Genomic DNA, 12,467 nt, shown 5'->3' with positions numbered 1-12,467 from the left:
TCTTCAAGGGTGTTTCTTGGTGTAAGTGTTGTAACAGCTACAGAATTTGGTGTAGTCTGAGTATTGCTACTTGCCTGGGTCACACATTTTCAAGTATCACATGATCAGGCTTTCAGGTAATGAAGGGTGAAGTTATCTTCATAACAGACTGATTTCTCTTCAGTTTGGTGATAATATACATCAGGTTCCCTGTATCAACAGCCCAGTAGACTCAAGTGTATCCCTTAGAGTTCCCTCTGCATTGCTTTCCTGCTTGATTATGTTGGGGTTTTGGATTTGCCTCCTGCATTGGAGGCTTTCTATCCACAGACTTCAAAATGTTGTGGGTTTTTTATGCTAGCCTGGTCTATTCGTGTTGAAAACACTTTTTTTAGCACATTTTTTAGCTCCTTACAACAATTAATAGAAATAATCAAAAAGTTGTAAAATTCTTACCTCTAACTTTTGGCATGTCCCTTCTAAGTCATAGATGGGGCAGCATACTGAGGATGTTTGGCCTATGTGTCACTCCCTGCTTTCTCTTCCTCTTCCAGACTAGTTTAAAGAAGTTATTGCATTCAGTATTAGGAAGCAGGGAATTGGTTTCTTCTGAATGATGTTCATGCCAATGGATGCCTCAAAAGTGCAAGTAAATTGCATCCTTTTTAAAATTTAGCTTATCTTAGGACTGGTTTCTTCAAATTTAATTTAAGTGCCCTGCAAGTAAGGAGTTTTGGCTCAACAAGATATGCTGCTTTAGCAGTAATATCATAATGCCTCATTTGACTTCTTGAACTGTGTACCTGTGGTGCATAACTTTGAGAGGTCTGAAGAATTGCGTCTTTTTTTCTGAAAGACAATGGGTGAGTTGGGTCACTTGGACAGCTATCACCTAGTCTTGAACACTTGAAAAGCGAATTGGAGCAGAATTATCCAACTCTCACTGGCTTCTTTTTTGCAACATTAACACCTATCCAAGTTATGACTTAAAATGCATCCAGAATTGTGGTTAGTGATTAAATATTGTAGATGTATAAGACTTGCTTGACATAGGTAGGGTCAGTTTTATCTGCCACTAAGATGGGCACATAGAGGGAAGGGAGAAAGAACAGTTGGGGGAAAGTCAAGCTTGAATTTGCTTTAGGACTATGCTTTGGAGAAATAACACTAGTTGCATCTTGATATTTAGGGTGCCCTCCTTTGGTTAAACCAAAGAAGAAAAGAATAGGCAAGCCACCTTCTAAACGCAGAGACACAAGATGTGAGCTGGAAGAAGAAGAGCAGGAGATGCCTAAAACTACTGTACGCAAAGGTTAGTATACAGTGACAAGCTACAAGAATGACTGTTACAAGCATTTTTTCATTACTGTCTTGGAGTAATGGTTCTTGGTTTGAACTGCGAGGATAGTTTGTGAAATAATAGCAAATGCTATGTATGCAGACAAGATGAGTGCGGGGGGGAAAAGCACGATAAACTTTGAACATTTGCTCAGCTTGCCATGAATACCATTGTAGCTTTGACCAGGTTAGGTTCCTTCCCTTGATTTAAAGGAAGGGGGTGAGTAAGGGGGGACACACCATCAAACCCCATTGTTTTAGTCTAGTTGCTCTTCAAACTGTTCTGCTACCTTTTTTAAATGTTGGGACTTATGTCACTTTGCAGTATGTCCTTTCCTTTAAGCTACAGGTCTGTTTCAGCTGAAATACTGTAGTTTGATACAACACAAATGCATATAGATAATTCTTTAGAACTTCAACTTTATGGAGTAGGAACTTCTTCCTACTTGGGAGGAAGATGGGGGGGAAAAAACATTGTGGGGGGAAATCTCATTAAGTAGGTTCAATAACAAATATGCTTTTGTGCATTTGTGGGAGAGTCTAAAAAGGTTAAAATTGAAAAGGGTCAGTACATACAAGAAGCTACCTAAAAGTTTCTGCTGGTTTCTTCTGGAAAGGAACAATCTGGCATAGTAAAGCTAACTTAAATATTCAGTCAGTTAAAGGCCGTCTCTTTCTCATATTAAACGAAAGATTACAATTCCATGTATTTGCAAGGTTGGAAACAAAATTAGACTCAAGCATTTTATTAGCCAAAATTGGCATCAGTCCTGAAGTCAGACTGTTTAAACATCAGTGTTTAAACCTTTAATTGCTGATCCTTTTTTAGTAAAACATCCAGGAAACTTGCATGACCCCAAAATACTTCTTATATTTGCTCCAGAAATAGTTGGTGTTTCTTGGATGTGTTCAGCAATGTAGTTACAAGAGCATGCTGAAAATATGCTATGAGTTTGAGATGGAATTTTTATCTGTTATACTGGGATATTCTGCAGTCCAGCACCATTCTTGCAGAATTTATCCTTGCTGGGGAGTTGAGTACATAGTTCTAATATCCACCATCAGCATCCTCTCCTGCAACAGGGAAAGGCAATCACTGATGTCTAGTCTTTCTTTAGAAGCAAATTGACATATATTATTTGGAGAGAGAATGCATACCTTAATCTTTTTTTTTTCTTTAGGGCGTGGAACAAGAAAGTCTTTCTCTAAGAGATAACTGCAAATATTGGGGCAGGAGGGGGAAAAAAATGTACCAGAAGTTTGCATAAATCCAAAACTTGGTTATTGTGCTCTTGGATATTTTGTAAGTTGCTGTGCGCTCTTAACGGGTAAGAAGTTGTACTGTAAATACTGAGGACACTATTAAAATGGAATTAAGTATTTAACACTAAAGTCACCTTTTTACAACTAGCACATCCACTATTTAAATAATAAATTTAATAAAATTGCACTTGGAGACTACTTGTATTCCATCTATATGTGGAAGCAAAAAAGTTTGATAGGGATGTCTGTGTGCATCAGTGCTATTACAGCATACCATTTACTGCTGCCCTGTTCTTAGGCTTTGCAGGATTGTGAAGCCTGTCAATGTCATCTTGTCTCATAGTCAGTTTGTATTATGTAGGCATAGGTACAAGATTATCTTCTATCAGATGGATTTTTGTCTGGATTTTTTTGTCAAAGTATAAAGGAATATAGTTAAAGCTATATGAAGTCAAGTACTGACTTGAAATTTGAAGGCAGTTTCTCAGATATTAATCTTTAAATGCATGATTGAGGACTAAAACTAAAGCACTGAGCTGATGTGATGCTTCCCCCACTTCATCTTCTTTTTCTGTGGAGACTTTTGCGAGTCCTCTATGGAGACACTGAGGTGGAGAGATGGACGTTGAAGGTGAAACACAAGTTTTTACAGCAGTGGTGTGCCTTGTTCCCTGACTTCCTACTGATGACTTCTATTATAGCTGATACTGTCCTTGGCAACTCAGTACAGAAAAGTCCCTTTTGGAACTAAGATGATAAAACTAGTTCTCTGCTGAGCAATCTTATGAATAGTGGAAATAGACTGATCTAGATGAGGTGGATGGCTCAAAAATGTGTGATCTATTTCATGTCTCACCATGTCAGGATAAACATGAATTTTTCGATGACTTCCAAATAAAGTGCTAGTGTGAGTGGAAAAAGGTAAGGAAACTGTAAGAAACCTTTTTTTTCTTTAATAAAGGGCAGTGGACAGGCAGGACTTGTCTTCTGCCTCCTCTCCCAGTGTTCCTATTCTGTCTGTGCCCCAGAGTAACTTACACAGATAGATATAGCATTTCCTGTGACTGCATTCAAGTTTTGTGCCTACCTATTACTAGTTCGACCTGTATCTGAGGTTATACTGTTTTCCCTCAGTAAGGAGTACTGAGGTTTCCCTATCCAATTGATCTTTTATTATTTTTAATAGCACTTGATTACTTGTTAAAGGGCTACTGTAATTACAGCCTTTACCCAAGCTGTTAGGGGAAAGGATCCACTTTAACACTGTGATATCAAGTTTTTACTTCCTTTCTACCCTAAGCACTGCAAGAAAATAAGGAATACAAATTCTTATTTGGCTTTTGTGCTGCACAAAACCTCCATTCCATCAGAACCTCAATAAAATGAGGGAGAGAATTACTTCAAGCATGGTACTTTTTAGTACTTTGGAAAATACAGGACTGCTGCTCTTGGATACATAATGTAGGCATCTGCTGTTCTTAGAGGAAGGATAGAGTTTATTCTGATGGCAAGAATGAATGGGTAGAATCTCTTCAACTTGAAGGCTATAAGTGATGGCCTAAAAGTAATCCTCAGCTGTAACTGACACCTCTTAGGTAAGGATTGACTACTTTTTTCCCTGAACTTGAGTGGAGCTTTGGGATTGAATACTAAGCTAATTCTGCTGACAGACTTAAATGTTTGTCTTTTGCTGCTTGTCTGATAAAGGAATATTCATGACATCACAGTTAGATGGCACTCTTATTTTTGGGGATGGCTAATATTTCACAGGTACTCCCAAGATCATGCTAATCATCTTTTCACAGGTCTTGTACTAGTCAATGTGCTTTCTACCCAAATGTAAGAAGCAATTTAGGGCCCAACAATATGTGAGGGAGCAGCAGCAGTAGTTTTTAGACAGCTCTTTTGTCAGAAAGCAAATGCTATTTAAAACTAATTACTTAATCTTGTAGTGTACTCATGCTGTGGATCCACACCGGTGCTTAAAGTAGCATGCATAAATGTTCTAGTGCACCAGAAATACTTCTTGGATAATGTTATGTATGGTGTACTCTACTCTGACAGTACTAGTCCTGTGATGTTAAAACTGAATCTTCTACTTGGCTTTTGCTTCACTCAGCAGCCTGGATGATTTGTGGACTGCATCTTAAATCAACTTCATTTAATTTTCAGGAAGGTGATGAAGTACAAACGGCATTTTAAGTCTGTGAATTAAAGTCCAGGCTCCTCTTATTCAGCCAGGTAACTAGCCACAGTGATATTTGAGATTTAATTTGTTACAGATGCACATACGTGTCAACTTTTGTTACCACTGAAGCTAGAGTGCCCAGTGATGAGTAACTGCAGTGCTGGCAGTATTATGAGCTTGTAACTGTAGCAATACTGCATTGCCTTTGAAGATTTCACATGCTTCCTGCAGCGTGTACTGAAGGGCAGCTGAAGAATCCATTTGCTGATTGGCACACCAGTAAGAAGCCTTAGAGGCCTCTGAGACTGCCATACTGGGAACTTTGTTTGGAGAGACTGCCTGTGACTCAGAATTTCTAAGTCATCATTTATAGCTAACTAAAACCTCTGTTGCAAAGTGGGTGTGGTGTAATCACTGAAGTGGAGCCCATGGGTTATGTTGGCCTGCCATGCCTTAATTCTATATTTTAATTTTCTATTTGGTAGCATCTGTGTGGCATAAAGCTTTCCCTTTTACAATGTCCTGTTTTCTGCCTTATCTTGGAAGAAGATTAATGACAGGTCTTTCTATTAAAATAAAACAATGGAAGAAGGGAGCCAATGGCAAAAACCACTCATTGCATGCTAACTGTAGGCATACCAAGGAAAAACAAATGCACTGTTGAAAGAGTTCTTGGATTCTCCTGACTTGCTGCCAATGGCCATCTCAGTCAACAAGACTATAAACCTCAAGTAATTTAATGGCCAAAGAAAGGAGACATGTCAGTTTTTTGCTTAATTAATCTTTCTGAGAAGAATGGTTGAGACTATTAAGATAATCAGACCCGAGAGCTGAAGACCGGTTAAGCTGTCTTGCCTGTGAGTTATGTTGTAGCTGCATTTCACACTTATTTAGATTCATGGGACTACGCAAGTATGCTGTTACTACCACTCAAGCTTCAACAGAACTTCCAAATGGAAATATACATGTTCTACAATGAAGGCAAGGATCACTAGGGGGAAAAAAAAAAAAAATGCCCGTCTGAACAAAAATGTTCAATAGGTTAATGGTTAAGATTTAAAAAAATAACATTCATAAGTCTTGTAAGACTATAGCTTTCTATCCTCCTTTCAGGATTTACTTCTATGTATAATCATTTTCCATTAATAAAAATGGGTGTTGGTATTTATCTCTAGTCTATGTATTTCTAAAAGACCTATAGTTTCTCAAATGGTTCCTTGATTTCACTGTTCATGATCATTCTACTACTGTTAGAGCTTTCTCATGCTTTTTTCAATATATGCATAAGCACAGACACTATGTTCTGTACAAATCCTTCCTTGTCTTTTCAGTGCAAATCTGTTTTTGTTCCTTCTTTTGCAGAGTACCAATATACATTATCTAGGTCCTCAGATTGCAGCTTTGTAGCACCCTGCCTTGAGGTTCCAAAAAGAGACGCTTACTCTTAATCAGTTTATAGCTATCTCCATCTTTCTAGTCAATTCTGCAAGATTATTAAAGTGTGGTCAGTCCACAAGGTCAATTAAGAACACCAAACTTTCCCTTCTTCCTGCTTACAAGTTTTTTTTTTCACTACTGTTCTGGGGCTTACATGCATATAGTTGAAAACCATTTTAAAAGCTTTACACACATTTTATGAGCCATCCCACAAGAATATATATTACTACCTAAAATAATTCTAGTTAACATAAAAAATAAGTTGGAATTTATTTTCCCAAGCCTTTTTAAAAGGAAAAAAATACCCCTCAAATGTACCAAAACAACTGATACTGAAGTGTATGTAGAAATTAATCTTTTTAATTTCTAACATGAAAACCCCCTTTTAAAATAACTAAAACCAGTACCTCTTTACAGTAAAGTTGAACATATAACATCCTTACACTTGGCTCCCACTCCTGTGGTTTGGAGAACACTTTAGGTATTGCAGAACTGTGCATATCAATGGTGATGATGTTAAGATTTTACTACATGAAAAACTGAAGTCTTGCAGACACTGCAATTTTGTCTTAAAGTAAATTCCTTTGATTAACTTTTCCCCCCCTTCAGCAGCACTCTTTATTTCCCTAGCTGCCAGTACTAAGATAAGTACAATGAACTTCAGCACACAGGCAATATGCAGAGAAAAAAAAATACAGTACAACCTGCTTATTATAAGCACTATAAGTGAACTCTCAGTGCTCTGCGTGTACAAACTGCAGTCCCATTAAATTGAGGCTTTGTATATAATAAAATGACTTCATGGAGAAAAGACACTTCAGTAGACAGTCTGCTGAATTCTGCAGATTTGTTGGCAATACTGTGGTAGTCACTGCTTTCTGCTGATAGTCACATGTTGCAATGCAGAGGCTCAAGTTGACCAAGATGGATGACCCTTAGCCCAGGTTTTACAGTACAAAGATAGGGTTGATTGAGTGTTGTTTAATGCAGCTCTCTTCTTTCTGGCTGCAGCACTGCAGAGGAGCAAAAGAGGATGGCCAGTGTAGGATGCTACATGTATCCATCTGTATGTTCTTAGTTTAATAAAGCCCTTTCTGGTGGTTTCTTCCTCATTCTTGGGATATTTCCTTGCAGTTCACAAGTGGGGATCAATGAGCATGCAGCAGGTGCCTGCTGTCAGTCAGATGCCACCTTCTCATTAGATTTAGATGACTTATGCTTTCTCTTTTTCTTCTTCTTCTTTTCTTTCTTTTTCTTTTCCTTCTTTCTCTTTTTTTTCTTGTGTTTATCTCTACATTCTGAGGAAGTGGAGCTGCTGCTATCATCACTGTCACTGTCATCACTGTTATCATCATCATCTTCTGAGGTAGAGTCCTCTAGGAGCTGCTTCAGTTGCTGTATCCTGAGTTTAAAAAATGTGAATGAGAATGCTTTCTAGCTCTCCTGTAAAAATTTACTCTAGCTTTCATCTGTTTCTTTCCTAGCTTAAGAAATGGAAGCTGCATGCAAAGGGCAGAGGAACATTTCCTCTTTTGCTGAATTACGCTCCCAGTACAGTTTTCACAGACTGATACAAGCAAGCTCTTATGAGACAAACACATGGTTTGTTCTCAGAGACTTTCCATCCCACCGGATGTCAAAACCAGACTAGCTTACTGATCAATACTTATGTGTGCAAAATAATGAGGCAATAGCTATCCCCAGACCACCATAAGAACTTCTATACTTACCCGTACACAGATGCGTACTGGGACTACAGTATTATGAAATCCATTGCCATACTGATACAGAGATGATGTCTGTGAAGCTGACAGAGTAGACTCAACTCTAGATGCAGATGTACTTTTGACAGGCACTCTTTCTTTGAACTTTCATGGATTACTGGCAAATGGGGACAGGCTACTTGCTTATTTTATTCTTACCTTCAGTATCCTCTCCAAGGATTAAAACAAAAAGCAACACACCCACAGCTACCTATAGTTTGTTCAGTTATCTCATTGATGCAGTTCAAGTAAGAAAGCACTGAAGAACTCTGCTGCTTTATATGTTGAATCATGACCTCACATGAGGAAAAATATCAGATGCCTAGAATTAGCTTTCTAAATCCACCCCTTCATGTCTACTAAAAGCATTTCGATGTACCAACTTTTAGAAAACATCTCAGTGAAGTCAGTGAAAGAAAAAAAAAATAAAATAGTTTTTTAGTCTTATACCAAAACTAAAGTCAAGTACCTGAATATTATGGCATAAATTTTACTATGACTCCTCTTTAAACTTTGTTTTGGGAAGAAATATAGAAGCTAACAGAATTAAAGAGGTAGGAAGTACTACTGAGCAATTATTGAGAAAGCAGAAATACATTAGTGTCTGCCAACATAAAGAAATTGCCATTAAAAAATGTTCTGTGTTGGTATGGGTAGCTTGTATCAAAATTTCACCTATACATTAGTACCATATTATCAAAACAAAATGCAGTTTACTACAGAAACACACTTACCTCATTTCTTTTTCATGACGTTTATTTTCCCTTATTATATCGTACATTGGATCTTCATGTGCCTTTAAAGTGAAAAACAGAAAATCCAATGTTGGTAAAGAAAAGTATTCCTTAAAAAAAAAAAAAAACCAAAGCAACCCAATGCAAGAGGCTTTTATCAAAAGATGAAATACATTTAGTGAGCTCTTAATTCAAAAGTATACTCTCAGACTTAACACTGTTAATCTGAACTTTTTTTTTTTTTTTTTTTAAATTCAGGAAAATCTTATCTAGCCACATCACCAATGTGTGAGCTCTCCTTAGGGATACTACCTCTCTCCCTCTCCAGTCACAGTTAACTAAGAGGACCCCATACAGATACTACAGGTATAGCTAGACATAGAAGGAATACTGAAGTCCAAAATAGTGAGCTGTGCCCTTATAGCATATTTTAAAAACTTGTATACAAACACACAGGAGTACAGAAATGAGGAATACAAGACAAACAGATAATGAAGCTGGAGTTGTCCTAACATGCTAGGCACTACCATTATTGGCTCTAATTTAAAAATAACTGATTTAAAACAGGCATTGCAGCGAAAGATGGTTGTGAAGGAAGACAGCAAATAAACTTTGCAGATATTTAAAGGAGGTCATGCCATGCAAGAATGCATCAAAAGGATGGGGTGATCATTTCTGTTGGAAGATTCAGCAAGAAAGTTCAACAGAGAGGAGATATCAGATGCAGACCAGAGGTGGGAATTAAAGTGTCAGTAGCAAATGAAAGACTTTGGGAATGCACAATGAAGGACTTTGGACATACAGCAAGAGTTCGATACAACAGAGAAGAAGCCTGAGAAAAATGAAGAATAGAGGCAATCTGGTCATGGGAGCAGGCTAAAAATACTCTTTGCAGTAGCATTCTGATTGGACAGAATAAGTCCAGACTGCATTTTTCAAGGACAGAAATGAGGACATAAGACACAAAGCAATGAGAGTTTAACAATGCAGAGCAACAGGAGTTAAAGAAGTCATGCAGAAAGAATCTGCAGAACTGAGATGCAGCCTCATGTAGCAATGGATCAGACTTGTAGACAATGACGGGATTACAGACCTAGACAACAGGCTTCATGATGTGGTTGTTCACAGTGAGAGCGGGAGGCTTGAAGCAGCTGTAATATGGGCAGCTCAAGCTTGACTAAACATTTTTTGTTACGTTGACATTTTATGACAAAAACTTATGCTGTAAAGGTGGACTGAATATAATGGTTGAAACAGGTTCTTGAAGATTTCCAATTGAAATGTAAAAATTACTAATTTTCCTCTTGAAGAGTAGATTTTCTGCAAAGTAGTCAAACATCCAACCACATCTGTAGCTTTTTCTTTATTAGGAGATTTTCGGCATCTATATTATACCAGACAGAGGAAAAGTCCTTAATAGAGCATCATCTAACAGGCATCTCTTCACTTGCAAGATTATGCATCATCAATATTAAAAAACACAAGCAATAATACTACAGTATTTGTACTCACTACTCTAAATTGTTCCAGTTTCTGATTGCCTTTAATAAAGAATGGGCATTCTTTATCTCCTGTTCTGTGTCCATAACGTTTACACCTCCAACCTTTAAAAAAAAGAAGCAGCAGTGAATTGTACTTCCGAGCCAGATCAGAAGAAGAAAAAGAAAAAAAAAAAAGCATATTTATGGAAAATATTTTCAGTTTGTTGAAACAAATAGACACAAGTATTATGTTGCTAAATGTAACACCCGTGAAATGCAAGGCTATTACAGCTTTCAAGTACTGGCCGCTTTCATACCAATATGATGCCAATCTACCTGGACCTTGTCATCTGTCCACCAGACACTCTGCCCTCCCCCAGAGTAAACAGATGGCTGCATGAAGGTCCGGTGATATCTGGAATATTTTCAGCCTTACACTGCATAACTTTGACTTCTTTTCCCAAAGGCATCCAAAGCCCTTTTGTAGGGGCATGTGCCAGGAATTCACGTGCACTTTCATTGCCTGGTACATCAGGTATACAGTCTTCTGGTTTCGTTTCATTCTCCTACAGAAAAAGATGAAGACAATAAAACAACTTTTTTCTTGAAACACATAAAGGATCCTGACCTTTTTAACAGCATTAACTAATTTACTTTTTCCCCCTCACCCTTTGAACTTTCCAGTCTTAACTTTATTGCCATGTTAATTCCATCCCTTCCCATTTATTTTAGTAATGTATTTAAACAAATAACATAAATGAAAACAGACAAGCACAGACTTATTTTTCCTCTTCCTGCTAACAAGACATAACAATTAAAAACAGCCTTTACAACACCGAGCAGTATGTTTTAGGTTGAAAGCACTAGATTATGGCTTAGGTATATAAATTTGGCAAAAGCCACGATCATTAAAAAAGGAAAGTATTTTTACACAAATATTTGAGCATAAGCAATGGAGAAGAATTCTGAAAAGATGTCATTCAAACGGAAAATCTGCTCCCCTCTATCCACACTACTAAGTACAGCATTAAGTGTGCGTGCTAAGAGGTGATGAAAGAACTGGTATTATTCTATCTGATTCACCAAGTCGAAGAGGTTGGCTTGTAACTGAGGAGCTCTGAGTTTTCCCCTGGAGGCACCTCCTTCTCTCTGTAATTTATATAGGTAATGTAGACACTTAAGATAAATGGCTAAAAGATAGGTTGTGTGAAAATCCTCTGTAACACTAAAAATTTACTGCAATATATTTACCAACCTTAATTAGCCCTGGGGGAGGTTTCTCATAGCTGAAAAGCAATAGAAATATTGTTACTCTGCAGTTTAGCACAGACAAATAAATTGAGAAAAGACAGTATTTTAGAGTTAAAGCCTTCACATTTTCCCTTAAATTTTACTCAATCAATAATTACTAACAAGTATAGCAGAACATGGATACCTGGATGCAAGCAGACCGAGACACAGTGTTTGCCATAACACCACACGCGTCTCTTGCAAACATCCCTCACATCCATATTCTTGTGGAGAACAACTACTTTCATTGCACTGCTTTACAGGGATGTGTGGTACATGCAACTCAGCTTCAGTTACCATAAATGCACAATTCTCTTTTTCTGTAGCACCCCTCCCCAAGATGTCACTGATCCAAACTTCTTTACTGCAGCACCGCTGAATCATAGAGCCAAAAATGTCAAGTCAGACTGTTCCTTACATCTGGCTTTGCCAAACAAACCTAGCATATAATAATAAATACATCTTCTTCTCTCTGTATAGTAAACCTAAAGACAGAACCTTCCTGACCAAAGTATCATCTTCCCTGCCGCATTTCTCTGCAGTTAATAGTAGACATGAAGTTTATTAAAATCTAAATAGCAAGCAGGTGTGACCGAGAAAGTGCATGTGCCTAGGAGTCAAACGCCAAGGCAGCATGGAATGGTCTTCATAACAAGAAATTGCTGAGTGCTGTTCAGTGCCTTTCATAATAAACAAATTTGTACTTCCACTTGGAATGGAAAAAATCATGTTCTTGGGAACCTTCTGATCTTTTTAATTCCATTAAATAGCATGAACCTTTCTCAGCCCCGCCGGCTGCTGATGGACTCATTACGCTGCTCTCACACCTTCTCATCTTCTTTTTCTTTTTTAATCCACCCTGGTGCAAACCGGACAAACAACCCCTGCTCCTCTGCTGCAACTCCCAGCCTTCTAGGAACCTGGGCGAGACCCATTTTCCTCCCAGCAAATGGTTATAAAGCCACCGAGCAGCTCTGCAAGCCCCACAGCGCTG

General features: G+C 37.9%; 2 protein-coding genes across 2 annotated transcripts in view; one reads left to right on the top strand and one right to left on the bottom strand.

The window, feature by feature from the left end:
- The window catches only part of LOC104467486, a 10,776-nt gene extending 4,560 nt beyond the window's left edge, over window positions 1-6,216 (top strand). The window contains exons 3-4 of the mRNA XM_010081274.1: window positions 1,169-1,291; window positions 6,131-6,216. Of these exons, the coding sequence (XP_010079576.1) occupies window positions 1,169-1,291; window positions 6,131-6,216 (209 nt within the window). The remainder of the gene's footprint in view (window positions 1-1,168; window positions 1,292-6,130) is intronic.
- An 880-nt stretch (window positions 6,217-7,096) lies between these two features.
- On the bottom strand, window positions 7,097-12,408 carry RP9 (retinitis pigmentosa 9 (autosomal dominant)). The gene is made up of 6 exons (XM_010081272.1): window positions 12,299-12,408; window positions 11,439-11,469; window positions 10,620-10,749; window positions 10,215-10,306; window positions 8,703-8,764; window positions 7,097-7,607 (listed from the first exon to the last, which is right to left on the bottom strand). The coding sequence occupies exons 1-6, from the start codon at window positions 12,406-12,408 to the stop codon at window positions 7,382-7,384; spliced, it is 651 nt and encodes a 216-aa protein (XP_010079574.1). The 3' UTR covers window positions 7,097-7,381.
- Between the last annotated feature and the right edge of the window lie 59 nt (window positions 12,409-12,467).

This window comes from Pterocles gutturalis, unplaced genomic scaffold, assembly GCF_000699245.1.
Source record: "Pterocles gutturalis isolate BGI_N339 unplaced genomic scaffold, ASM69924v1 scaffold16249, whole genome shotgun sequence".
In the NCBI taxonomy this organism is placed as follows: domain Eukaryota; kingdom Metazoa; phylum Chordata; class Aves; order Pterocliformes; family Pteroclidae; genus Pterocles; species Pterocles gutturalis.
This window is presented reverse-complemented; position numbering and strand designations above follow the sequence as displayed.

Bases quoted from the DNA above. Each gene is read 5' to 3' on its own strand.
- RP9 (XM_010081272.1), bottom strand. From the start codon at position 12,408: ATGGGTCTCGCCCAGGTTCCTAGAAGGCTGGGAGTTGCAGCAGAGGAG. The intron at 10,750-11,438 runs GTTGGTAAATAT...CTTTTTCTGTAG, and splicing joins CTCCCCCAGGGCTAATTAAG to GAGAATGAAACGAAACCAGA. The intron at 7,608-8,702 runs GTAAGTGTGTTT...TTTTAAACTCAG, and splicing joins CGTCATGAAAAAGAAATGAG to GATACAGCAACTGAAGCAGC.